The 24,412-nt window shown below is 34.4% G+C and overlaps 3 protein-coding genes across 3 annotated transcripts; all 3 read right to left on the bottom strand.

Annotated features, from left to right (window-relative positions):
- Positions 1 to 3,531: 3,531 nt before the first annotated feature.
- LOC142613170 (uncharacterized) lies at positions 3,532 to 9,975 on the bottom strand. The gene is made up of 6 exons (XM_075785390.1): positions 9,677 to 9,975; positions 9,397 to 9,529; positions 8,634 to 8,732; positions 8,433 to 8,520; positions 8,100 to 8,161; positions 3,532 to 4,054 (listed from the first exon to the last, which is right to left on the bottom strand). The coding sequence occupies exons 1-6, from the start codon at positions 9,787 to 9,789 to the stop codon at positions 3,902 to 3,904; spliced, it is 648 nt and encodes a 215-aa protein (XP_075641505.1). The 5' UTR covers positions 9,790 to 9,975; the 3' UTR covers positions 3,532 to 3,901.
- Positions 9,976 to 11,494: 1,519 nt separating this feature from the next.
- Positions 11,495 to 15,775, bottom strand: LOC142613732 (uncharacterized). The gene is made up of 4 exons (XM_075786204.1): positions 15,610 to 15,775; positions 13,396 to 13,491; positions 12,750 to 12,822; positions 11,495 to 11,905 (listed from the first exon to the last, which is right to left on the bottom strand). The coding sequence occupies exons 2-4, from the start codon at positions 13,478 to 13,480 to the stop codon at positions 11,845 to 11,847; spliced, it is 219 nt and encodes a 72-aa protein (XP_075642319.1). The 5' UTR covers positions 13,481 to 13,491; positions 15,610 to 15,775; the 3' UTR covers positions 11,495 to 11,844.
- Positions 15,776 to 19,031: 3,256 nt separating this feature from the next.
- LOC142613747 (sulfite exporter TauE/SafE family protein 3-like) lies at positions 19,032 to 23,933 on the bottom strand. Its single transcript, XM_075786232.1, has 12 exons — positions 23,156 to 23,933; positions 22,600 to 22,759; positions 21,449 to 21,649; positions 21,281 to 21,345; positions 21,109 to 21,136; positions 20,921 to 21,003; positions 20,763 to 20,849; positions 20,599 to 20,649; positions 20,267 to 20,488; positions 19,774 to 19,867; positions 19,529 to 19,669; positions 19,032 to 19,385 (listed from the first exon to the last, which is right to left on the bottom strand). The coding sequence occupies exons 1-12, from the start codon at positions 23,384 to 23,386 to the stop codon at positions 19,300 to 19,302; spliced, it is 1,449 nt and encodes a 482-aa protein (XP_075642347.1). The 5' UTR covers positions 23,387 to 23,933; the 3' UTR covers positions 19,032 to 19,299.
- Between the last annotated feature and the right edge of the window lie 479 nt (positions 23,934 to 24,412).

The following is a 24,412-nucleotide window of genomic DNA, read 5'->3' as shown; positions in this document are numbered from 1 at the left end:
TCACTTGAATTATAAATTAAACATAACAACATGCACATAAATGATTTCAAATCCACATGTTGATTATAGACTATTTGAATCCATTCATGACTCATTCAAGTCATTTAAAATAAAAAGTAAAAAAAAAATCAAAAAATTATTTTCTTAAAGATTTCCATCCAATTGAATCATATATTTCTCAAAATCATGAAAAAATTAGTATAATTAAAAAAAATGATGGTCATTTAGGTAAAAACATCTATCACTTTTTGAGGGCAAATGCAAAAACATATGCAGTCTTAACAAGGTTTGATTTTTCAAATTTAAAATTTTATTCAATGTTTTTAAAGAATTTAAGGGAAAAAAAAAAAAACACAATAAGTAACATGTAAATAACCAAAGCTTATATTATGTACACTCCTTCATAACAAAAAAACAAGGAAAACCAGAACCAGTGCACGAGTACCAAGCTCCATATCTGTAGTGCAGCAGTGACTCGCGAGAACCGCAGAGAACTGAAACCCCTTAGGATAAAATCAATAAATGCTTTTAGGAAGGAAATCTTTCTAAGATAGTAAAGCGTGTGCACAATCACATGGGACTCTGCACGGTCATGCACTCATGTACCCGAATTGAATGAGTTTTTTTCCTTTTTTTCCCAAGCCAATTGAGAGATTTTTTATGCACATGCCCAGAAATTTATGACACAATCAAACTGAATCTTATTAAGTACTTATTACTGCTTAGGCAGAGTTCTGAATTTTCTAGTTCTTTAGAAAATTGAAACGCCCTTTATATGGTTGTATATACCATATAGACTTATAACCAGGGTTGTCACTGTCTTAAGTCATTGTCATCATTTATTACAGCCCATATTAACTAGGCCCATATGGCCACATGGATCCTTGAAGACAAGAAATGTACCCAGCATTACATATAGACTTCTTATTGATCTCTTATCGATGCCTGATTCAAACAAGAAGTGGTTTATTGATTAAGTGTAAAGAATGCAGCACATTGGGCAAAGAAACAAGGATTTTAAAGAGATTTTGCTTCTGGAATTACAGGCATCTATGGCCCTGTTTGAGTTTCAACCAGCATTCAATGAGTCAACATACATTAGCAGTTGTGTTGTAACATATCAAATACACTAGTTATTTCAGTAGCCAGGGTAAATAGCTAAGGGGCATTGATCTCTTCAATGATTGGAGATGTCTAGTGTGCATCACACTTACCAATTGCAGTCTTGAAGAGGATAAGTAACTATTCTGTCGGGAATTGGGAGAATTATCCTCCAGAGTAATTAAGGTAACTCCACCATAAAGTTCTAAAAATCTTAACCATTCATAGTTCGATGGATGTTTAAGATTGTCACATCATCAACAAAACAAACAGACTAGCACAAAGTGTGCTATCCAATGAAAATGGTGATGATGTGGCAAAATCTGAACAATTCATTTAACCATGAATGATTGGATTTTAAGAACTCTACAATAGAAATTTCCCAAGAGCTTTAGAGAATTCTAGGCAAGATCCTTGAGTTCATCAGAAACAAGGATGAACGTCAAGACAACATCCTCAGACATTTAGGTCTTTGCAAAACCAGCTTGGGGGACCCCACAATTCTTCCTACATTCTCCATTTGTAGCAAGGTAGCAATTTTTAAGGGTCCAGTGAATTCAAATTTAACAATAAAACACATACAACTCTTGCTTTTGTAATTAGAATCTAAACAATAACCAAGAGCACCAATTATAATTTATAAGTGGTCCGCAGCCTTCTCTATCCAACCTCAAAACAAAATCTTGCTATTAGCCTAAAACCATTACTTTACAACTTGTTTGGGAGGGAGAAATGGAATGCAATGGAAAAAAGTATTAAGTGATATTCACATATTCCTATGCTAGGGAGCTTAATAGAATGTTAATGTAAGGATTTGGAAGGAAATTCCCTCCCAAGCATTCATTCCAAAAATAGTGAAAACAATTGTTTATGAAATAAGGGAGAAATATCAATTTTTATATCTATTTTTACAAAAGAAGGATATATAGTAAATTATATATTTCTTTCTTTTCATCCTTCTTTTATAAATGCCCAAATACAAAAGAAAATACACCATACCAATTCCATTATCCAGTTCTTTTAGGAACTCTCAAACGAAGTGTTTTTTTAATAAATAAAATAAAATTAATAACTCTAGAACATAGTGTAAGTAAATCATAGAACATTTGTGTGTGTATAAGTTGACATATATGAGGCAATCTGAACCAGGTGAAACCTTAAACAGACTAGACATGAGTACTGTTTATAAATTATACAAAGAAAACACAGCTTTCATCACCTAGGGGATGTTTGGGAGAGTAGTTTAAGTTATATTGTTCGGGTGTTTTTGATACACGTGTGAGTGAAAAAATGTGTGGAAATGTTGTTTAAAATGTGTGGAAATGTGTTTAAACTACCTTGCCAAACACCCCCTTGTTATGATTCAGACAACCGCAACAGACCAACATATGCGTGTAACTGCACTTGGACTCTCAACTTGCACATCAGTTTCTGCAGAGACTTAGGATAAGAATAAAGAAGTTGTAGTTGGGAGTTAAAGATTAGGAATGATAAGTATTGGGAGCAGTTTAGGAGTTTAAATAAATTAGGAGTTGTTTATTAAGCCATCCCTATTATGTAGGAAGAGATAAGTGTAGATTGGTTGTTATCAGCAGTTGTTTGTATTTGTAATATGAATTTCTGATGTAACTGTCATAGGCCTTATTTTAAAGGGCAGAATGTATTAATGAAAAACAGTAGAAAATTATCCTAAATTCTCTTTCTAATTCCCCATTCAGGAGAGTAGTTATCTTGAATACAACCAACAACCCTTCATTTAACTCTACAAACATCAGGTTTTAACATTTTGGTATCAGATCCAGATGACAAACAACCCACCACCTACACGCTCAACAACCAATCTAGACTGATCTCTTCCTACATAATAGGGATGGCTTAATAAACAACTCCTAATTTATTTAAACTCCTAAACTGGTCCCAATACTTATCATTCCTAATCTTTAACTCCAACTACAACTTCTTTATTCTTATCCTAAGTCTCTGCAGAAACTGATGTGCAAGTTGAGAGTCCAAGTGCAGTTACACGCATATGTTGGTCGGTTGCTGTTGTCTGAATCATAACACCCCTAGTGTCCCAATGCCGAATACAATTAATGTTAGTAGTCATAACCCAAGTACAAATATGGTAGTTATAGGAGAAGAATTCATTCCCCAGTCCCTTCCAACCTCTGTTAAATATAACATATGTGTGCACAACTTTTATATATGAAACAATCTGAGCCAAATGAAACCTTAAATAAATTAGACACAAGTTTTTATTTATTTATAATGTTAGACAAAAAAACACAGTTTTTATCATCCACTATCCCAATGCATATGTGAATAATGTTTCTCATCATAGCCTAAGTACATATATGGTAGTAAAAGAAGATCCATCCCCCCATCCCCTTTGTTAAACATAACATGTGCATGTATGCATAGGTTCATAAATACTAGACAATCTGAACCAGATGAAACCTTAAATAAAATAGACATATGTTTTGTTTATAAAGTTGGGTAAGAAAACACAGCTTTATCACCCACTATCCCAATGCAGATACAAATAATGTTTTTCATCACCATCAAAGTACATATATGGTAGGTAAAAGGAGATTTCTTCCCCCCACCTCCTTCCTCCTCTGTTAACATTGCAGACACCATTTTCTTATTTAACATCCACAGGAAACAGACTAGGGAATGTGTTATTCAGGCATGATGAAATTACTTGAGGCCTAGAATCACAAACTATATGACACCCTTCTTTATAGGCCCAGTAACTTTGGCAGCTAGCATCTATTGAACATTTTAACAAAAGATTCTCTTACATGAAGTCTTCTTCCAGTTCCTGCAAGGACTTGCTTGTTGTTGCAATCTGTTTATTAGATGTCATGTTTTCAGAAACCATCAAACCCTTGTAGCTTCTTAGCTCTGATTGTCTCTCCTTTTCAAGCCTTTCCATCTCCTCGCGTCGTTTCTGCAAGGACAAATGTCAAGGACTTTAATCAACAATCAAAAATCTTCAATATATATATATATATATACACACATTAAAAATGTGAGATTTTGTCCATTAACACAAATTTTTTTTAAAAAAATTTTGATAGTTACAATGGAGGAGGGGGGATTTGAATCTTGGATGTCTGTTGTTGAGCTACAAGAGGCTCTTGGCTGTTTGGGACTTAAAACTAAGGAATAAAGTTACTTTGCAATCCAATTTAATCCAAGAATGTTACTGGGCTCACGGCGCAGTACCAGTAATCATAGCTAAAACGCACACAAAACTTACTTAAGAAGATGGGACCTAAAATATTAGAAAGACTTAATATCAAAATCATAATTATGTGCAGCAGAATGGCACTTCGTCCTCCCAAAAGAACGAGTGGAAGGTGAGGTCTGAGTTCAAACCAGTTGGGTGCATGTGTACCTTACCAATTCAACATGTGTGTAATCTTCTAAAGCTTATGTGACTTAACCATCAAAAGATTGACCATTCCTCTACAATCACATGCACTAGAATCAACTTGTCATCTAAATATTAAAAATGAGATAGAGTACCCCAAGTTCTGCAATCGAAGACTTACAGCCTTCAAAACACCAAGTTTTTTTTTTCATAAGTAATATTGATTTTATTAAAGACTATGCTCAAATAGGAGCGCTTCCTAAATAATTACATAAGCAAACTCAAAAGATCCTGAAAATCAGCTTAATTACAAGAACCACCTCCCCCCCCCCCCCAACACCCGAGAGAGAGAGAGAAAGAAAGAGAGAGAAAAGCAGCATAGTACAACAATAAAACAGATGTAAAAAACAATTTAAATTCAATGATTGATCTCTCCACATCTTTGAAACCAGTCCCTCCAAATCATCCACGTGAGACAATGAGTAGTCACATCCCACATGGTGATGCTTCCCATGCAACTCTTGCCAACAAAAGTAGACATCTACCAGCCTCTTTGACCTTAAACAATGTACACCAAAAGCAAAGCAGGGAAGAAAAAACAAAACAAAACAAGTACCAACAGATCATAACCAACCGCGCAATGGAGTAATAGATGTCTCCATTGTACAGACAACACCAATTTACTAGTGATATATTTCTCTTCATAAGATGTCTATAGTCATTCAGCAAATAAAAATATAAAGATTTTCTATAGTCAAGGTTTTACTCAAGGTAGCTGTCTGCACAAAGAAAGCCACTTTCTTAAGCACCTTTTTATTCTATAAACCTTTCCAAGTAAAATGCTTTTGCTGGCAACTTGTAAACAATTATAATAATATTGAATGCTAAGGCATCAATCGGTGCCTCTAGAAAAATGAGGGTTAGAGTATAACAAGTCCATCAGAGAATCCACCTCCTCCAATTCCCAGTCATAAATTTTTTGAACAAATCTCAAATTCCAGTATTGAGGCCAACCTGCCCCACCTCCCTAAAACCCACTGTGAGAGACCCACCAAAGAAGATTCTGTAGCATCTGTGTTATCTGCAATCAAATACCCAAATTCATCCCCTTCAAAGCTACACCACATGTCATGCCATTTTTTTGTCCTCCTACAAGCCCCTGTTTTAAAAGAAATGAAAGCAGAGGACTTCTACCAACCAGCTCTAATTCCCTTCCAAAGACTACAGCCATATGGTACACTAAAAGCCCATTAGCTCTGACTCAAATGACCTCTCCTCCCTTGTAAGAGCAAGATTGAGGGTAAGACTATGGGTTCAAGAGCTGACCAATAAATATATATACTTTTTTTTTTTTATAAGTAAAGGAAATTTCATTCAAGAACTTAATAATGAGTCACCCTAGTATACAGGAAGTATACAGCCAGGGACCAACAGAATCAAATACATAAAATACAAGCATCCATCAAATCATAGATCAAAGAAATAGAATGACTTCCTATGGTAGACATCCAGTCCAATAGAGTTTTATAGAAGAAAAGTTTTAGACCAGCTATAGTCCTTTCAGAATCTTCAAAATACCGGTTGTTTCTCTCCCGCCAAATGCAGCACTTCAAACAATGAGAGACAACCAACCAAATAACACCATTACGATGATGACCAAAATTTCCTTGCCAACAAGGAAGGAGCTCAACTAAAGTCTTTGGCATCACCCAATGGATACCAAACAACATGAACACCATAGACCACAATTCATAAACAATAGGACAATGTAGTAAAAGATTGTCTATTGATTCTCCATTACTTTTGCACATATAACACCAATCTAGAATCAACACCTTCTTCTTACGTAAATTTATATGCTAAGTACCATAAGCCATTTGATGGATTGCAGGAGAACTCCGTAAACTAATGGCAATGACTAACGACATACTGCAAGAGAAAAACCTGAAATTGAATGCTGTGGGAACTTCAGATGACAGGAAATGAATGAACTGTTTCTTTGTTTTACCTATTTGATAGGAAGCATGCATAGCACAAACCATGTAATATACATCACTCACCACCCCCCCCCCCCCCCGGGCCACCAAAAAAAAAAAAAAGTAAACAAGGGAGAGACAGAGAGATGAGAAGAAGAAGATGACCTACCTGGTTTTTCAAATTTTGTAACAAGATAAAGTATTTGGAGATCAGCAAAAAGAAAAGGGAAGAAGACAAGTGCCTAACTGCGTTTTAAATTTTGAAATCACAAATGCACCCAGACGATCACCAAAACATTTCCAATAAACCTTTTGTGCAAGCCATACTTAACAACCCTTTAAAAAAAATTAATAATAATAATAATAAAAAATCCTTTTGAAAGCTTCCTTGTTCTACTAAAAGTACCAAACAGGAGGTGATCTAAGTTTCGTAATAATATGGGTGGGCACGGACCTAAGGGGAAAGTGTGGCACTTATCTTATACTAGTAATAACATTTTTCAGATGACAGAAAAAGTCCTACAGCAGTCAAATGATTGTGACCACAAGCAAGGTGAAATGAAAACTACCCAAGTATAACATGATAACTAATTTAGCAAGAAGTAGTTGTATAGATCTATAATTGGAACTCAAGTACAATTTCATGGTAAGAGGAGGAGACACCTTAAGCAAGAGAACTGGAAAGTGGACCAAGTTCAATACCTCACAATTCCATCAAAAAAGTTGTTCCCATTCCATTAGAAGAAAAAGGGTATCTTGCTTCAAGCAAAGAGCATATTTATTTTTAAAGATGGAATCAACATGCCTTCCATGAATAGTGATGTTCATGGTCAAGGAATATTGTGCACATTAAACTATGAGTAGCAGTCAAATTCAAGCAAGAGGAATCCTATTCCCTCCTTAAAGCCAGCCTATGGAATCAAATGGGATTAGATAATCAATTGGAATTTTGGAATTCAAATCCACTGGACATCTGTCCAGAGGCACCCTACCGCCATACTAATTTCTAGAGAAGCAAGAACTAGTCTATGATACTTACTGGTCCTCAGGCTTTATATATAAAATGGAAGGAAGAGGATGTTCTGTGTTGGACATGATTTTCCAGAGGAAAATATTTGAATGGATGAGATCTTCAGAATGGTCATCCCATAAAACCATAGTGTAATTTTTTAAAAACTTCAGTAAGATTTAAACCTTAGACCTAGCATAACCTCATTCCCATCCCTTACCACTTGAGCCAAAGCGTATTTAGTATTTACACATCACAAAAGTCAAATATAAACCTCACTGCGTCATTGATTTCAAGGCATCAAGCATATGAATCTGTTTTAATAAGCAGCCTTCAAGGCACCTAAAGTCTATGCAGCCCAAAACAAGGTTCCACCACCAAGAAATACGTGTCAAATTCTACTGTGCAAAACCTTAATTTTAGTTAAAATTAATTCCAAAGTAATTCCTTTAATCGGGTTAGAATTCAGAATTGTGCGCCTGGCAAGTTTTAAGAACATTGTATACCCATAAGGCTACATCTATATTGGTTTCTGATGTTCCGTGTTCAACCAAATATTAGATATCTCTTGATCTTACTGACCTCATTGTGGCCAAAGAGGGAAGCAATCATTAAAAGAGTATGATGAACTCACTTTGTCTCTCAGCTGTAGTTTTCTCTCTGCTCGTTCCGCTGCATTAACTGCTTCTCGCTCAGCTGCAATTACGAGATATAAGTAAGTGATTTGTAATACCATTATGACAAGATAATAGAATATGAATTAATTCATAAAATCATAATAACTCATGAATGAATTCCCAAGCATATAAATATAAAAGTGATACCAGAGTCTATTGCTAAATATCATTAAGAGGAACAAAAGACCCAAAAGCTGCACACAAATTCCTTCATAATGAGCAACAAGTGTACTAGCTTAGCATATCCATCTAAAAAGAAAACCTCAAGAAAAATGAGATACTAATTTTACCTTTCAAATCAGGTTTCCTTTCCACTTTTGTCCTGTTCAACCTATTAACTATCTCATTAATCCGCTTCTCCACTCTCACAGTTCGAACCTATATTTAGCATAAAAATCCAACAAAAGATCAAACTGTCATTTATGCTCAAATGAAAAGGATACAAAAGTTAAAAATCAAAATAGCATCCCAAATAAGATATTGAGCCCCACCATTTTTGGGTTGTGAAAACCAACTTGACCAACGTCCATAGAAGCAGTTTTCTTCAAATTGGACCAGGGTGTGTAAACAACATCAATGTTATTCACCTTGTTGCCTGCCATATAATCCCAAAAAGTGAGTCATCTAAAACACCACAGCACTACCTAATTCAGAGCAAAAAGGAACAACAAGAAGAATTAAATGTTAAGGAATAATTGATAACTCTCTTCTACTTTTTCCTGATGCCTAGTAAGTGATATTTTTTGGATAATTCAAAATTTGGGGGAGGGGGAATTTGCACACTAGATGTCTCCATTGGAAACACCAGGAAGTGATATTTCTGGTAAGTAATTTTATTACATATATGCGGCCCTTTTTTAATAATCATAAATGAAACCTCAATAAATAATCAAATTACACAATCTATTCAAATGATTATTAGCTAAACACTGATTCTTTGAACATGTAAAAAGAATAAATGATAACTCTCCTTTATTCTGATGTCTAGTAAGTGATATTTATTGGATAATTCAAAAATTGGGGGAGCGGGGGATTTCATTGGAAACACCCAGAAGTGCCAATCGAGCCACAAGGCTCTTGGCAATGTCTAGTGAGTGATCTTATTACAAATATGTGACCCTTTTTTAATGATCATACATAAAGCCTCAATAAAATAATCAAATTACAATATCTATTCCGATGATTATTAGCTACACAATGATTCTTTGAACACATAAAAGAATAAAAATAAACAAAATGATAGTAATCAGATAGTTTGCCTTGGATGGAATTTGCTTTGACAAGCTGAACACAATCCTCCAATACACCTTCACTAATATCATCAATAGTCTGACCTTTGTGCAGTCTTATATAAACATGGGCTGAAGACATTTTATCCACATGGAACCTAGAAACAAACAAGCAAACAAACCAAACCTACTAAGATCAAAAGTGCAATGTTGTACTAACTAACTTAGAAACCAGTAATTAACACACAAAAAATTCAAAGAAACGAGAATAATTGCTGTGAATAGATAATGAAAATTAAAAAAACCAAATGTCTTCGGGGAAGCCGTATTTGATGAGCTCCTCGTTCTCGAACTTGTCGAGGCCCATGAAAATAGTGTAATCGCCAGCCTCTGGTCGAGCTTTGAAGTAGAACACCATGGCTTTTCCGATGAGGAACAACCTAGGCCACCAGAGATCGACGCGTTTTAGATTAGGGCTTCTTCTCTGATTTTTCTTTTCTTTTTTTTTTTAAAAAACTTTTTTAACTTGCGAGATATAAGTAGTACTCCGACAGAGTACTGAGATTCGACGTGGAAAAACGCTGGTTGGGATTGCGTTTTCCTTACGCTTGTTTTTGTTTTTTCCTCTCTCTTTTATTAATCCCTGATCCGCGTCATCTGTGATAAACTTTTACACGTATGTGTGTGTTGGACTTGGATGCATTTTCCTTCTTAAAAAGTACACTTGAAAATAAGCTTAAAAAAGGGTTTTGTTTATAGAAAATTTTTGGACTTACAGAAAACACTAGTAATCACAGACTCATAGTATACTATTACCAGCTGTGTTTAAGGTTCGGTACGGTGCAGTTTTAGGCCATTTTTAGCATTATACTTTGCGATGCGATTTAACTAAAATTAAAATTGGTTAAGCCAAAACTGCACTGCACCGCACCTCATTTTTGCAGTCAAATGTGCGGAGTAGTACGATTTAGAGTTTAGCCAAAATTATAACCACATTACACCTTATTTTTGCGTTCACATATGCCGTACGATGTATAAAATGCAGTTTGAACGGTTCAAAATCAGTATATTTTTCAAATTATAAAATTTTCCAGCCCCGCCCAAAACTTAATTTTCCCTTTGTTTTGAGCCAAGTTTTAAACTATTGAATTAGTTTTTCTTTAGTTTCAGTTGGCTTTCCTAACCAATACTTGCTAGGGTTATTAAATTATAATAATATATTTAATATTTAAAAAATAATTATATTAATATATTGAGAGGGTGCGGTGCCGTGTGGTTTATGCGATTTTCTCATTATAAAACCGCAAATTGCACTGCACCATGCAATGTGATGTGGTGCATTGTTACTTACAGTGAAGTCATGCCATTTTGCGGGCAATTTTAGTGCTAATTGTGCAGTTTGGTGAACACCTATAACTATTACTATGTACCTATTTGGTATTTGTTTGTTAATGTCGGATTTATCATCAGACTAAGACACCAATGAATTTTTGGTATAAACAGAAATTGAAACTCAAATCTCTTATTCAGTCATTAGAAATTTTACCAATTGAGCTAACTAAAACACACAATTTTTTTCCTTGAGAGAGAATGTGATTGCAAACTTGAAAACTTTATTTATTTTAAGGATATAGATTTGAGGGAAAATAAGAGTTGAAAAATAGATTTACAGAAGAAAAATTAAAAAGGTTACAAAAATTTTCTCTATAATTTTTTTTTTTCCTTCAAAAAAAAAAAAAAAAAAAAGACAAACAAAAGTCAATTTAATATAGATGTAAATACAAAGAGGTAATTATATAATAATAATAAATTCTAGGTTTTTATTTTAGTTTTTGAATATTTGATTGGACGTGTATCAAATTATCAATTTTTGTCCATAATTTTACAATGAGAAATGATATGTACACAATATTTTCACAACATTTTTATAACAAATCTTAAATGGCAGACTGTTAGTGATTGTTATTATTAAGGCAAAAAAAATAATCTTAGTGTTAAGTTTAAATTTGAACTAATAACAACTAACAACTTATGATTTGTTGTAAAAATGTTGTGAACGTAGCACCTCTCCTTTAAAATAATAGTAATTTGGGGGTTATTTGGTATGACATTTTAAGCAACAGTTTTTAATTTTTAAACAACATTACACGCATTTTCATACACTTTTTTACTCACACATATTTCAAAAAATACAAACAACGTTATCAAATGTCCCTTGAACTCTCAAGGCTCAACAAGTTGTCAAATCTCTAGGCAGCCACATGTAACAACATTTTCTCATCAAAATATGTTTGACATGGAAAGCATATATAACAAAGACTAAGGAATATAAAGAATTAGTACAAAGCATAGCAAAGATTTTTTTGCCTTCGGAGTATACTTAACACAAGAAATCCTAAATGTAGGGATTTAGGGGGCGGAAAGAAATGGAAGAAAGGAAGGCATGTGCAATGCATTGTACTTCCAGCAGCTCTCAACTCCCATGTATTCCGGCCACTGAATTCTGCCAATCAGGTTCAATATGCCAACCCCACCTAGCATATAGACACAAACATTTTAAGGATTTGATTCACCAAATTCAATGCAGGGAACAATAATTCTCACCTAAAAAAATTTGCACTAAAATAAGAACACTCCAATTTATAGAACTGATACATAGAATAAACAGCAACTTGCCACAGTACTGTGAACATTAGCCCGAGAATACCCTCCCCCTCCCCCTCCCCCTCCCCCTCCCCCTTTCTTCTTTTATTAGCTGATCCTGTATCATTAAGTATCTGCTACATTGATAATTGTGCAAAGCAGTGGTATTCAAAGAGATTTTCTCCTGACATTTGAAAGAAAATATATATACAGAAGAGTCATCTGTGAATTAAACCGAGTCAAACATTACAAAAACTGATACTGAGATTCTGCAACTCCCTTATGGAGCAAAATTCAACACTATCAAATAATTTACTTGTCTAAGGTAATGCCTGGAACATTAAGTGGTGGGCGAATTTTCGCATATTGCCATTAAATAACTGGCAAGTTTCTCCAGGCTAGCTTTTATTATTATTTCTTTCTTCTGAACCAACCAAAATTCAATTTTAAAATTTAAATAGCAACAAGGTTATTATAAAAAAGACTGTATATATTAACCACGCTGAATCAGACATGAACTCTATGATCTCCAAATCCCCAATCATGACATTTGATATGCAAAAACTTACATAATGCATGAAAGATAGTCAACACATATAATAACTGCAAAGAAAATCAGCACGAGCTTAATAGGTCCCACGCCAAAGTAACCAAGTACAAAGCGACTAATCTGTGAAGCAGGGGAGTGGTAGTTATGCTAGCAGAAAGGAACCAGAATAAAGGCTATTTAGATACCTCTTGCAGATCTCAGTCACATATCGTGATCCATTGTAAAGAACGAACCACATCAAGACAATCACCAACGTATCTGGTAAAGTTTAGGAACTCAAGGACAATATCATACAAGCATACAAGAAGAGGGCAGGGAGATTACTTTCGGTTAACATGGCACATGAAACCAACAAGATAACACTCTACAAATCAGATGTCAAACTTACTTTTCATTTTTGCCTCACAAAACAAACTAATATAACTATTTGTTAGAGTATGTTAGAAGCATGGCAAACAAACTGAGCACATGTTCATGAATCTTGTTTTCACAAACTAAATTGTAAGAGGAACTTGAAATTAAAACTCCAGTGCTTAGTTACATGGCAGATTTCACAAAGCCCTGCGCTACCCAGCCAAATCATTAAAGCAACAAGAATAATTACATGGCAACTGCAAAACGTTCATATTATTATTATTACTATTTAGCCACTGATAAAAATCATGAAAGTTATCCAAATTTGATCATGATTTTTGCAATTTCATCTACATGTGAGCAAGAGCAACAATACAACATCACCCCAAAGCGCAAGTGACTTTGAATTGAAACTTTCAATAAGACATATATATAAGCAGATCAGATCCTTAGAGAAAGTTATGTAATAAAGGATACTGAAAAGATAACGCTCCCACCAATCCAACATGTAGAGCCCAAAAGTGACATTGTAAAGATAGATCTTGCGCTGTATCCAGTTCATAACTTTGAAACCTATGAACAATAATCATATAGTTAACAATGAAGCTCAGAAATATAAGAGCAAGGTTGGATGACTAATAAAAAAGAAATTAAATTCCCAACAGAGAAAAAAGAGGGGGTGGGGGGGGAGGGGGTTGCAAACACCAAAAGTAGTGCTAATTTGAATTTCGAACTTCCATTAGCAGCAGGAATCTGGTTCTTACTTTCATGCTTAAATCTAAATCATTAGGAGGAACCAACCTGCTATTACTGACTGGGTAGAAAAAAGGAGAAGCTTAAGGAGTATAATACAAGGTTCAACATGGTAGCAGGCCCATGGCTAAGCACATGGCACAATTTCACGAGTATAAGATGAGGTGCAACATGGTTGAAGATGAGCTGATGACATTGAGTAGATTTAGGAGAGGCCTAAGTGACAACTTCTAGGAAGAGTTAGTTCCCCATGAGGTCACCACCTTAGACCAGGCCTACACCCTTGTCCAAAACTATGAAACAATCATCAAGTCACAGTGTTAAGCAACCTAACACTTGATACTCAAGTAACCTACAGTCTTTGGGTAGTAAACCACCGGTAGTTTCACCACAATCCAAGCCTAACTCCAGTAATGTGTCAATTAGTAAATGAAAAGGGAAAAATTGGATAGTAGACCCCTCACTCTGAATTCTCGATTCAAATGCTTTAAATGTCAGGGCTTTAGTTGTGTTGCTGCCAAGTGCCCCAATAAAGTCCTCATCATTTATGAGCAAAGGAAATAAAGTGATTAGGAAGATCTAGAAGAATAATCTTATGAGCCTAACAATGAAATTGAGGACATAGATGAAGATTGCAAGGGAGACCTTAACCTAGATTGCATTCGGACCATCCCATCTCAAGTCGAACTCCCTGGGAATAGTAGAATCTACCTAAGGTGAGTGAGGTTGACTGTAGGATCGTACACCAAAATAGGTTATTGAGAAAAAGCATATTAAGCCTAAAAGGGATAGAGAGGGAAATGAGCAAAGAAATTTCAATTAGTACATGGCTGAGTAGGAACACATAGTCATCATGAATTACATCATGACAACAGTAAACAATCTCAAACAAGCAATGACCGCTACCAAACTCAAACAAAATCATATTATATGAAATTTCAAGTAGGAAATTATATCATGGTTCTAATTAGACCCAAACAGTTTCCCCACAAAGCCGTTAGTGTCAGACCACTCAAAAGTTTCAAAACAGGTTGGACCAAATTCACATAATTAATGATTTTCCAACTGATTACAAAAAATGTTCCACCTTTAATATTGAGAATTTGGCTGCTTATAAAGGTCTAGCTATTACCCCATATGACACTTCCCATGATCCCATTACAAACCCTATGATTCATCCAGCACCACCAAACATTTCGCCAACATGTAAAGAATTTCGGATAATATTAACCATTTCTTTACTTATCAAAAAAAAAAAAAAATCGGATGAGCGCGTTGTTTGTTTCTACCAGAAATGGAGGAGTTCAGTACTACCTAATTCATCAGAAGGGACGATGAGAGTTAAATTGTACTAAGATCAACAAAGAAGAGCCAGCATCAACCAGACCCTAATCTACCACATCTACACCACTAACCCAAAACTATACTTGACGAAAATCAGTACTAATTTGAATTTCCCTCGATGTAATTTTATTCTGTTATATGTTTAGTGGGATTATGTTTATATATATAGATAATTATTCCTTATTGATGTACTCCTAAAAGCCTATTTATAAAAGTCCCAAGTAAACATAGAAGACAGATTAATAGACTATTGAGGAATGAAATTTTATGTTGGAAATTTCCAAATACTAGGTGCTGATTCCTAGGTTTTCCTGTTTGGTTATGATTCCAAGCAAATCCTAAGTGATGATTGTTACTTAAACTAATTCCTATTCTTCTTTAATGTAATATATTGTCACCTTTTGAAAACTAAATATGACTCAGAACCAGTAATGATTAAAAAAAAAACATATATTTTCATAGCCTTTTACAATGATTGAATGAAAATATTGACCATGAAATGGAATTAATAAGTTCATGACATTTGCAATTGATTTGATAAAATTATAGGAGCAGAATTAGAAACCAAAAAAAAAGAAAAAAAGAAAGGTGTACCTGACAAGAAAGAATGAGAGATGAGCTGAGGACTTGTCCGCCAAAGCTCAAAACGGCGCCGTGCGCTGGTCAACGGTGGTTTTGGAGTGCGAAATTTGGGTAAAGATTTTAGCTCTAAGATCAGATCGGGGAGAACTGAGCAAGGACCAGGGAGGGGAAACAAAGAAAAGTAGACTAAGGGGTACAATCGTAATTTTAAATATTTCAATTTACTTTACTGTTATTTGAAAGCTAATTTTAATTTTAATTTTAATTTGGGCAAATATAGGATTACCCATTTAATACCATCCATCTGATTTATTGATATCAATCAAGGAATATCAATGAATGAGTTTAAGCCCGCTCAGCTAAAATAACAAACGAACAAAAAAATAAAAGGGCTTTAGACAGACTTTGTTTTACACTCCGTTTATTTTGGCCCAAAACCTCTATTTAAAAAAAACAAAAACAAAAACAAAGTATTTATAACGCACAAGAGAAAATGGGCGGAAGTTTTTTAAAGGAACTTACAGCGGTGCAAATTCCGATCTTTTTTTTGAATGGTTTTTTGTTTTGTGATTTTTAGTTTTTGTTACCATGCCTAAAATTCTAAGGTTTAAATTACCATACCTAAATTTTTAAGGTCTAAAAAGTTATTTATTCTTTTTACATAAACCAATCATTTTTCCAAAAAAAGAATCTCGTAGGTTCCAGATTTGATGTTTTTTTTCCCATTTGAGATTCCAAAATTAGAAAAAAAAAAAAAAAAATCTTCTCATTTGGATTTTGTTTTCGTGAATGATAGATTTTTTTATACAATTATTTGAAATTACAAGAAATATTAATAATTTTCTGTGCGATTCTAAACAACAAAATTTTTTTATTCATTTTAGTCTCACAACCAAACATAAATAATCAGTTATTAAAATGTATCCTAGAAAAAAGTTTAAATAAAAACAAACGGAGTGTAATGCTAGTAAAATTGTTTTTGTTTCTTTCTATCACACAAACCCTCTTGGAATGGGAACAAAAAGCTCTTAACTATTGAAATTTGTTTTATAAGTTATGGTTCTTAGTCCATTGTGCTATCTCTTGGGTTGCTCCTCTAGTCCTCCTTACGTAGTTTTGTAAAAAAAATAAATACATTCCATTTCCCAAAACAACTAAACAAATAATGGGCAAACAACATTTTTTATTCCTAAAATTTGTTCCACTTTTCAGTTTGGTTTCTAAAATTTCAAATCTGTAAATCTGTAAATCGATCCGATTTGGCCTTTTAGAGTTCGATCTATTTTCCAAATCGGTCCATAGAGTTTCAAAAATAACAATAAAAAAAAAAACTTAATGATTGTAAATTGATTCAATCTAGTCAATAAAGTTTGCTCTATTTTCCAATTTGGTTCCTATAAAGTATCAAAAGTTTGCTCTCTGTTTTCCAATATTGACTTTTACACGAGTGGAGCAGGAGCCACTAATCTTCGATTCTACTTCCATCTTCTTTACGTGCGTGCGTGCGTCTGTGTCATATGACAAATTGGTCCCTCTCCTTTTTTTTTTTGCTGAATGAGGCAAAGTCCCTCTTCTTTTTGTCATGCAAGTTGCAACTTTTATCATTTTCCTTTGTTGGTCCAAATTACATTACTACTTAACCTTATCCCCAATTAAACACCTACATAATTCAAATCATCATTCAGACCGGCAATGATTCCTCTTGCAGAGAAAAAGTACTAAGACTCTAAGAGAGAGAGAGAGAGAGAGAGAGAGAGAGAGAGTTTTGGTTGAATTATATATGAAACTATTGACTATAATTCTATAGCTTGGTAGAATAAGGGCTCTTTCAAAGTGCCTATTAACAACAATTTTTTTGAAATTTCATTGATAATTTGTCTTTTTTATAGGTTTATCTCATTTTTTTTCCAACTTTATAAGTACTATTTGATGTCTTTCTCTTTACTTTTTTCTGACAATTTTTCTTTTCTTTTTTGCACCTTAACATTTGCCTAGAGATTAAAAATAACTGTTTTTCCATTCTATGCATCCCCACATGTCCTTTGACATCACAACTTATCGACATAGAAGCATCATGCATTACTGGATTGCATTAAGATTGGCAGAAAAGCTGAAAAGGGTAAAATTGTGGTAGCCTTGAGTTCAGGGGTTGCAGGCACTGTGGCCATGCATCGTAAGCAATAAAGTACGGGTTTGACAAATACATTTACGAGACCCTTTATTCTTACTTCTTGAATAATTAAATAATACAATACATAACCAAATTGATTTCTCACGAGAGCATAGTTAGGTGAAAATGTGATTTTGACCTTGAGTTGCTTGGATAAAGATTGTGTCCCATGACTTTTACGTTAGACATACTATGGTTCAGACACGTATTTAACTTTGGATATATGTTAGCGTATCCCATGCAAAAAAACACTGGACACAAGCCATATTCGAGTTGACCTATTTTTTTCCAATTTGTAATCCTTAAAAATTCAAATGTGTTTCAAGGTTTTCTTTATCTCATCTTAATATAATCCCCCTTTATTTTTAATGCATGTCTAGTTTTATCTTATCTCAATATAACCTGTGACGAACAATAAACTTATTTGAAACAAATAATAAAGTAGATCCTTCTCAAAAAAAAAAAAAAAAAAAAGTAGCTAGTAGTAAATACTATAGTTGGCAAATACTCATGTGGGGGATTCCCCTTTCGTTTGAGGGGAATAGAAGCACCAACTACAAATTTGAAGAGGTTGAAGAAGGAAAAGGAGACACTATTCCGACAGTAACACCAAAAACGGCGTCGTCTAAGAAGAAAACTACACGTGTCTCAATTAAAAGAAAACAATGTCGTTTTAGTATTTGCATATTAAACCTGTTAGTGGTCATACGTGTGCACATGGGAGAGGTAGTTATTAGAATCATGTAGAAATATATTGGCTGTTATAACAGTTTCTAGATATTTTTCCATTTCTGGTTTCTCTTGGTATATATTGTACAAACTTTGCTCATTAAGTCATTAATCACAGTTTTCTTCCAATAGAGAAATTCTCTGTGTTCTTTCACAGCATAAGGGTGTGTACAGAAAAAAGTTTCTTCATATCACCAATTGCCATGGTTTCAAACAATAATCACCAACTGCCGTATGCATAGTAACCGAGTCTAACGACTAACGATGAGCGTGATAAGAGTAAATGCGAGAAAAGAGTTTCATTTTGCAACTCTTCAATTCGTATGACAAACATGATTGAGTAATAATATAAGCCAAATGCCATTAATATTTGAGAACAGAACCTTCTAATATAAAGTTAGAGGCTTAGAGCAGATACAATATATTCTTATTCTATTTCATTCTTTTAAGAACTCCCAAACATGGTGTAAGATCTTGGAAAATATGGCTAGTTGGTTGTTTACGAGGGGTGGGGAAAAAAAGGAAAATAGAAAAATTAAGAATAAAAAGCGATTGTATAACTTCTTGCAGTAAGATTGTACATGTTCTTCTCATGTGTTCTTGGTGGCCAAATGCACCAGAGATTTCTCATGAAAAGATAAAACATAGAAAGCATAAATAACAAAGGATTTGAAGAAATTACTTGAAGCACTTCATCATAAGACCCAACAAGTGGTACAAAAGTGTAAAGAAAATTTACATCCTCAGGACTATGTTTAACATTAGAAACCAAAGGTAGGAAGAAAAAGAAAAAGAAAAACAAGCTATGCATCGTAATTGCAGAGGTTCTCAAATCCCATATATTCATGCCGCTGAATCTTCCCAATCATGTTTGATATGCCTACTCCACCTAACAAACAGACCATTTAATATTTGAGAATTCAAGTTCACATATTTTAAAGTTAATGGAAAAGTAGGCATTTATAAAAAAAATTTAAAATTTATGGAAAAGCTAGTTCAATAAGCAATATAAAAGGGAACAATAATGCTCACCTAGTGAAATTGCACTAACAAATATTGTGAAGGCTAGAATAAAGATGATCAGTGATGCTCTCCCAAATAAAATGATCAACTTTCTCACAACATGCTGTCCTATGAAGGCTGCGATAGTAGCCACAGCAGCAAAGTAGAGAGCTGCCATAAAAGTTGCAAATGATCAAGATGTTACATGACTATCAAAAACATAAGAAAGCACAATTTTATAGAGATTATCTGGGTGTTGTAGGGTACTGACTTACCATAAGGAACAGGGAAACGATTCAGAAGATAGTATTCCACAACAGACATAGATGATGAGAAGGTCATTGCAAAGGTGGCAGTGGCACTTGAGACCTGCACAGAAGATATCCAACGTTGTAGATGATATATTTGTAAACAATGAGATCTTTTACATCTTTATTTTTTATTATTTGGCGACGCAGAGATGCATGATTACTCACTAGCAATTTTACATTTACACTGGTTTAGCTTTGAGTACCTAGTTGGACAATAAGTCATGGGACTGAATTATCCAAAAAGCTTAAAACCTGCTAACTTTTAACAGCATACTCAGCCTTATAAAATAAAATAAAAATGCGACATAAGAAGGAGATGGTTGGATTTCTAATTTCTTAACCATTGCTTTGCAAGTTATTCACAAATACCAAATAATTTCGTAGTTCCAGATAATTTCAAAAGCATCTTGTACATGAATGATGATTTTATGTGTTTCAATAAAAACTACAAACAGACCTGAGGGGGTACTCCCAGCTCCAAAAATAGTGGACCCATAATAAACCCTCCACCTAGGCCAAGCAGCCCACCAACTATTCCTCCCAGTACACCGCCGGCACAATAGAAAATCAGCTGATGTACTTTCCAATTTGTCCCCTCATCTCCCTTGGATGCAATAACTCTGTGTCCCTTGTAAAGGCTAACTGCCTCGTACAAAGACACCCCAAAAGAAATAGGGATCTGTAGACAGTGTTAGGTAATTTATCCTCAACAAGCAACGCAACACACACAAAGGCATACACACATTGAAAGGAAAGAAAACAGGAGGCCTTTAGTGTCAATAGAAATACCTGCAAGAAATTCAACACCCAGTATTCTGTTGAACAAGTAGCTGTATGATTCTGTTATCAATGGGAAATTAATATTTTAAAATGAGCATTTGATGTTACATGATCAAGTAGAGATTGCATGATATAAAACTTTTGAGGGAAGATAACAGCAGAAGAGGCTAAACCTTGGCAATCTGAAGGAAAAGGAATGAAATCCAGACAAAAACAAGAAGTCCAAGTTCCTTCCAATATATATTCTCAATAATAGTAACCTGCAATGTTTATATTGATTTAGCTTCCAGAATTCCATGGCACCCATAATAGCTTAACAGTGTATTATTACCTCTGGTTCTTTGGTGTCTTTATGAGTGTCATTTTTTGGGCCATCAGGAAGAGGCTTGTATTCCACTTCTGCACCATCAGAACCTGATGGAACAGGACACAATTTTGAATGCCGATTTCAGAAAATAACTCCAAGCAATGCTAACTCTATGACTTTTATACAATTAGAGGAATAGTGAATCAACTCACCATTTGAGCCCAGTCGCTTAGCAGCCTCCTAAAATTTGAAAAGTTGAGGTTCAATGGTAAGCAATTAATTTGTAATAACAGAAAAATAAATGGGAATTTGGACCAAACATGAAAATGAATGTATTCATGGCCCAAATTCATGCATGTATGTGTAAAAAATTTATGTAATTACATTTTTCATAATGGTTTCCTTTTTCCATGTTTCAACACCCTTAAGGAATGCCTTTGTTGATGTGCCTGCAAGCCACCAGAATCAAACAAGGGTGTTATTGGAGGAAAATGCCTAAATAGAGGAATGACAATTCTTCTAATCATTACCTACAATTCCTCTAATCATTACCTATAAACAGAACAATAAGCAAAACCGTGACCATCCAATCAGCAAATATAACATTGAAAGCCACTCCGATACTAATGCCCATCATAAGCATTGGCTGGATGAGCAGTGCTAAATCATAGTCAATAATGGGCATATCAAGTGTAGGATGCCTTAGCTTAAGGTTGTAGTAAACAGTTGAGGCTGCGGCACCCATGATCATACCTGACACAACAGACGAAATTTCTGATTTTGTTAATTACACCATTGTTTAATACAAAGTGAAGGAATCACACTATAGCTAAAGGTGTTTTCCAAAATCAAAAGTCAACCATGTCCAAACTTCAAAACTTTAGATTCACCATAAAATTCAATGACTAGTCAACTTGGCTCAAACAATAAAGGTTTCATGCCAAGGGAGTAACCAGTTTGCATGGTCAAGAATCTTCAGCTATGTTTGGTTGGGGTGAAAAGGGAGATGATGATGGAAATGGGGGAAGGAAAAGGGAGAAGAAAATGAAATTTTACATTGTTTGGTTGAAGTGAAAAGGGAGAGAAAAAGAAATGGGGTGGATGGAGTTTTTCACTTGGGTCCACCATGTCTTTTTCTTTCTAGATTGGAAAGAAAAGAATAAAGAAAATGTATAGAAAAAAAATTACAGAACTACTACCACTTTTTCATCTTTATTACTTTAAATTAATAAAGGCATAATAGTAATTTATTCTCTATTATTCCACTTTTTCATCCTCTCTACCAAATACACATGAAAGAAAACACAAATAGTTTTCAATCCTTCCTACATTTTCCATCCTCCAGCCAAAAAGAGCTTTGGAAGTCAAGTGGTTTGAAAAGAAACTATAGAAAAAAAAAAGTCTTTACCCCCACACAAATAAATCTTTTAATCATTCTAAACAGCATGCGTGATGTTCCTTTCATTTAAAAAAGAAAGTTCCTCTTTTTTACCATCCTCTATCTTAGGATTCAACAAGATTAGGTATTTCAATCCAAAGTGAGTTTCTTTAAGAAACGATTTAAGAATATCTACCGTCATAGCCGGCCTGAAATCCATAGCCAAACCCACAAATTTTTTGAGATTAAGGCTTGGTTATTGTTATTGTTAAGATTATCCAACCTTTAAGAAAATAAACTAATACAAAAATACACGTTCTCTTACATTTTGATATAGCTGTTGCTGATTTGGGATCAAACCCAATAATCAGAGTAAGCATAGGAACAAAAATGCCACCACCACCAACGCCACCAACACTCCCAAATGCAGCTCCAAAGAATCCAACTATTGAACCGACAATAATTTGCCAATTCAATTTGATCTCCTGCAAAGCAAAATTTACAGTGACCCATATTTTAAATCAACCCCAAAAAAATTCCATTTCCAGTCCATTTTCACCATAAAAGTATACAACTACATACACTAGTGTTTAACATCAAAATGTACATAAAAGTTGACAAGACCATTTGATCTAGCCACAACCAAAAATAATATACCATACTTTATCCACAAGCACTTCCAATAGGACCACTAATCCACCAAAAGCGATTAATTATAAAAGTCTAAGCACACAACTAAAACTACTTGATCATTGATTAACATGTGGATATATATAGAAGAATCTAAAGTAATATAGTTTAAATCGAAAAGGACTTTGATAGGAGGAAAGTAAAAAGAGAAGGAATAAAAGAAAAACAGTGAAATTGAAAATGAAAAATACCGGCCAGACGTGGTGATAACCCGATTTGTTGGCTTGCCACAAGAAATTTACAGCTTTGAGAAGGTAATTGGATTCAGGTATTTCTTCAGTTCCATTGAAACTTAAAGCTTCCAGTCTCAGCTCCCTTTGGGCCGAAACGCCCGAAACAACCACCAAAGCTATCAGATAATACATCATAACCATCCACACCCATCTCAAACCCCAACCCCATTTTGCTCCAAACTCAGCCATCAGATTCTGATACTGATTCTACACCCTTATTTCACGCACACACACTATCTCTCTCTCTATTAATCTATACCCAAGAAACCAAAAAGTTCAAGTCTGTAATCTAATTTTATATAAGAAAACAGAGAATCAGATAGCCATTTTCACTTCTTTTTTTTTTCTGCAAAAACTTGATAATCTGACTCTAATGCAGTGGGATCAAGGTTTTCTTGGGTTTGCTTAGAAATTAATGAAACGAGAAAAAAAGTGAGAGATTGTTTAGCTTTAAAGTGTCTGAATGGCTGATCAAACTAGTCCCAGAGAGAATGAGACTTTTGAGGAATGGTACACAAACATTGTGATTTATGACCATAAAAAAGCCGTGTGAAATGTGGATACGTAAAACGGAGAGAATGTGGAGATCCTTGTCAATAAAAAAATATATATAAACAGAAAAATGGTGCGAAAAATGCGTGCTCTTGAAATGAAACAAAGAAATGTGTTAAGAACATGCAAATCTCTCTCCCTCTCTGTTTTTTTTTTTTGGGAGCAAAATCTCTCTCCCTCTCTCCTTGTGAAACAGGAGTAGAAAATATAGTTCTATGTGCTTATTATGGGACTTATTTATAACAGATAGAGTTTCCTAATCACACGACACATTCGTTGTTAATGAGTTTGTCCGGATGCAGTTTATTTAAGAAGAAGGTGAACATAAATTCCCAATTACACCACGTGTGTATTTTGAAAAAAAAATAATAATTACACTACGTGTCATTTTTCTTTTCTCTCTCTTTGTACATTGTCGTTTACTCGCTTAGAATGATTAGTTTGAACAACGTTTTTAATGATTTTAGAAAAAAGAAAAAAGAAAACCAACGTTAGTGTAACCAACGTTACTGTAAGAAATATGATTATTATTTTTGAGGAGGGGAGTCACTTCGGACTCAGCAATTGAGAAGGGCCCAATTCACACACAATGTTGGGCCCGCCGGTCCAGATTAGCAGCGACAAAATAAGCAAAACTTGAAAATATATACTTTTTTTTAATTT

Source organism: Castanea sativa, chromosome 10 (genome assembly GCF_040712315.1).
Source record: "Castanea sativa cultivar Marrone di Chiusa Pesio chromosome 10, ASM4071231v1".
Taxonomy (NCBI): Eukaryota; Viridiplantae; Streptophyta; class Magnoliopsida; order Fagales; family Fagaceae; genus Castanea; species Castanea sativa.
Note: the sequence above shows the minus strand (reverse complement) of the source record. Positions and strands in the feature narration are given on the sequence as shown.

Excerpts from the sequence above, each read along its gene's own strand:
- LOC142613170 (XM_075785390.1), bottom strand. The coding sequence starts at position 9,789 with ATGGTGTTCTACTTCAAAGCTCGACCAGAGGCTGGCGATTACACTATT. Across the intron at positions 8,162-8,432 it reads AAGGAAACCTGATTTGAAAG|CTGAGCGAGAAGCAGTTAAT; the intron begins GTAAAATTAGTA and ends TCGTAATTGCAG. Across the intron at positions 4,055-8,099 it reads AACTACAGCTGAGAGACAAA|AAACGACGCGAGGAGATGGA; the intron begins GTGAGTTCATCA and ends TTGTCCTTGCAG.
- LOC142613732 (XM_075786204.1), bottom strand. The coding sequence starts at position 13,480 with ATGAACTGGATACAGCGCAAGATCTATCTTTACAATGTCACTTTTGGG. Across the intron at positions 12,823-13,395 it reads GTGGGAGCGTTATCTTTTCA|ATACGTTGGTGATTGTCTTG; the intron begins GTATCCTTTATT and ends AAACTTTACCAG. Across the intron at positions 11,906-12,749 it reads GTGACTGAGATCTGCAAGAG|GTGGGGTTGGCATATTGAAC; the intron begins GTATCTAAATAG and ends TCTATATGCTAG.
- LOC142613747 (XM_075786232.1), bottom strand. The coding sequence starts at position 23,386 with ATGGCTGAGTTTGGAGCAAAATGGGGTTGGGGTTTGAGATGGGTGTGG. Across the intron at positions 21,346-21,448 it reads GCTTATTGTTCTGTTTATAG|GCACATCAACAAAGGCATTC; the intron begins GTAATGATTAGA and ends GGTGGCTTGCAG. Across the intron at positions 19,868-20,266 it reads AGCTGGGAGTACCCCCTCAG|GTCTCAAGTGCCACTGCCAC; the intron begins GTCTGTTTGTAG and ends TCTTCTGTGCAG.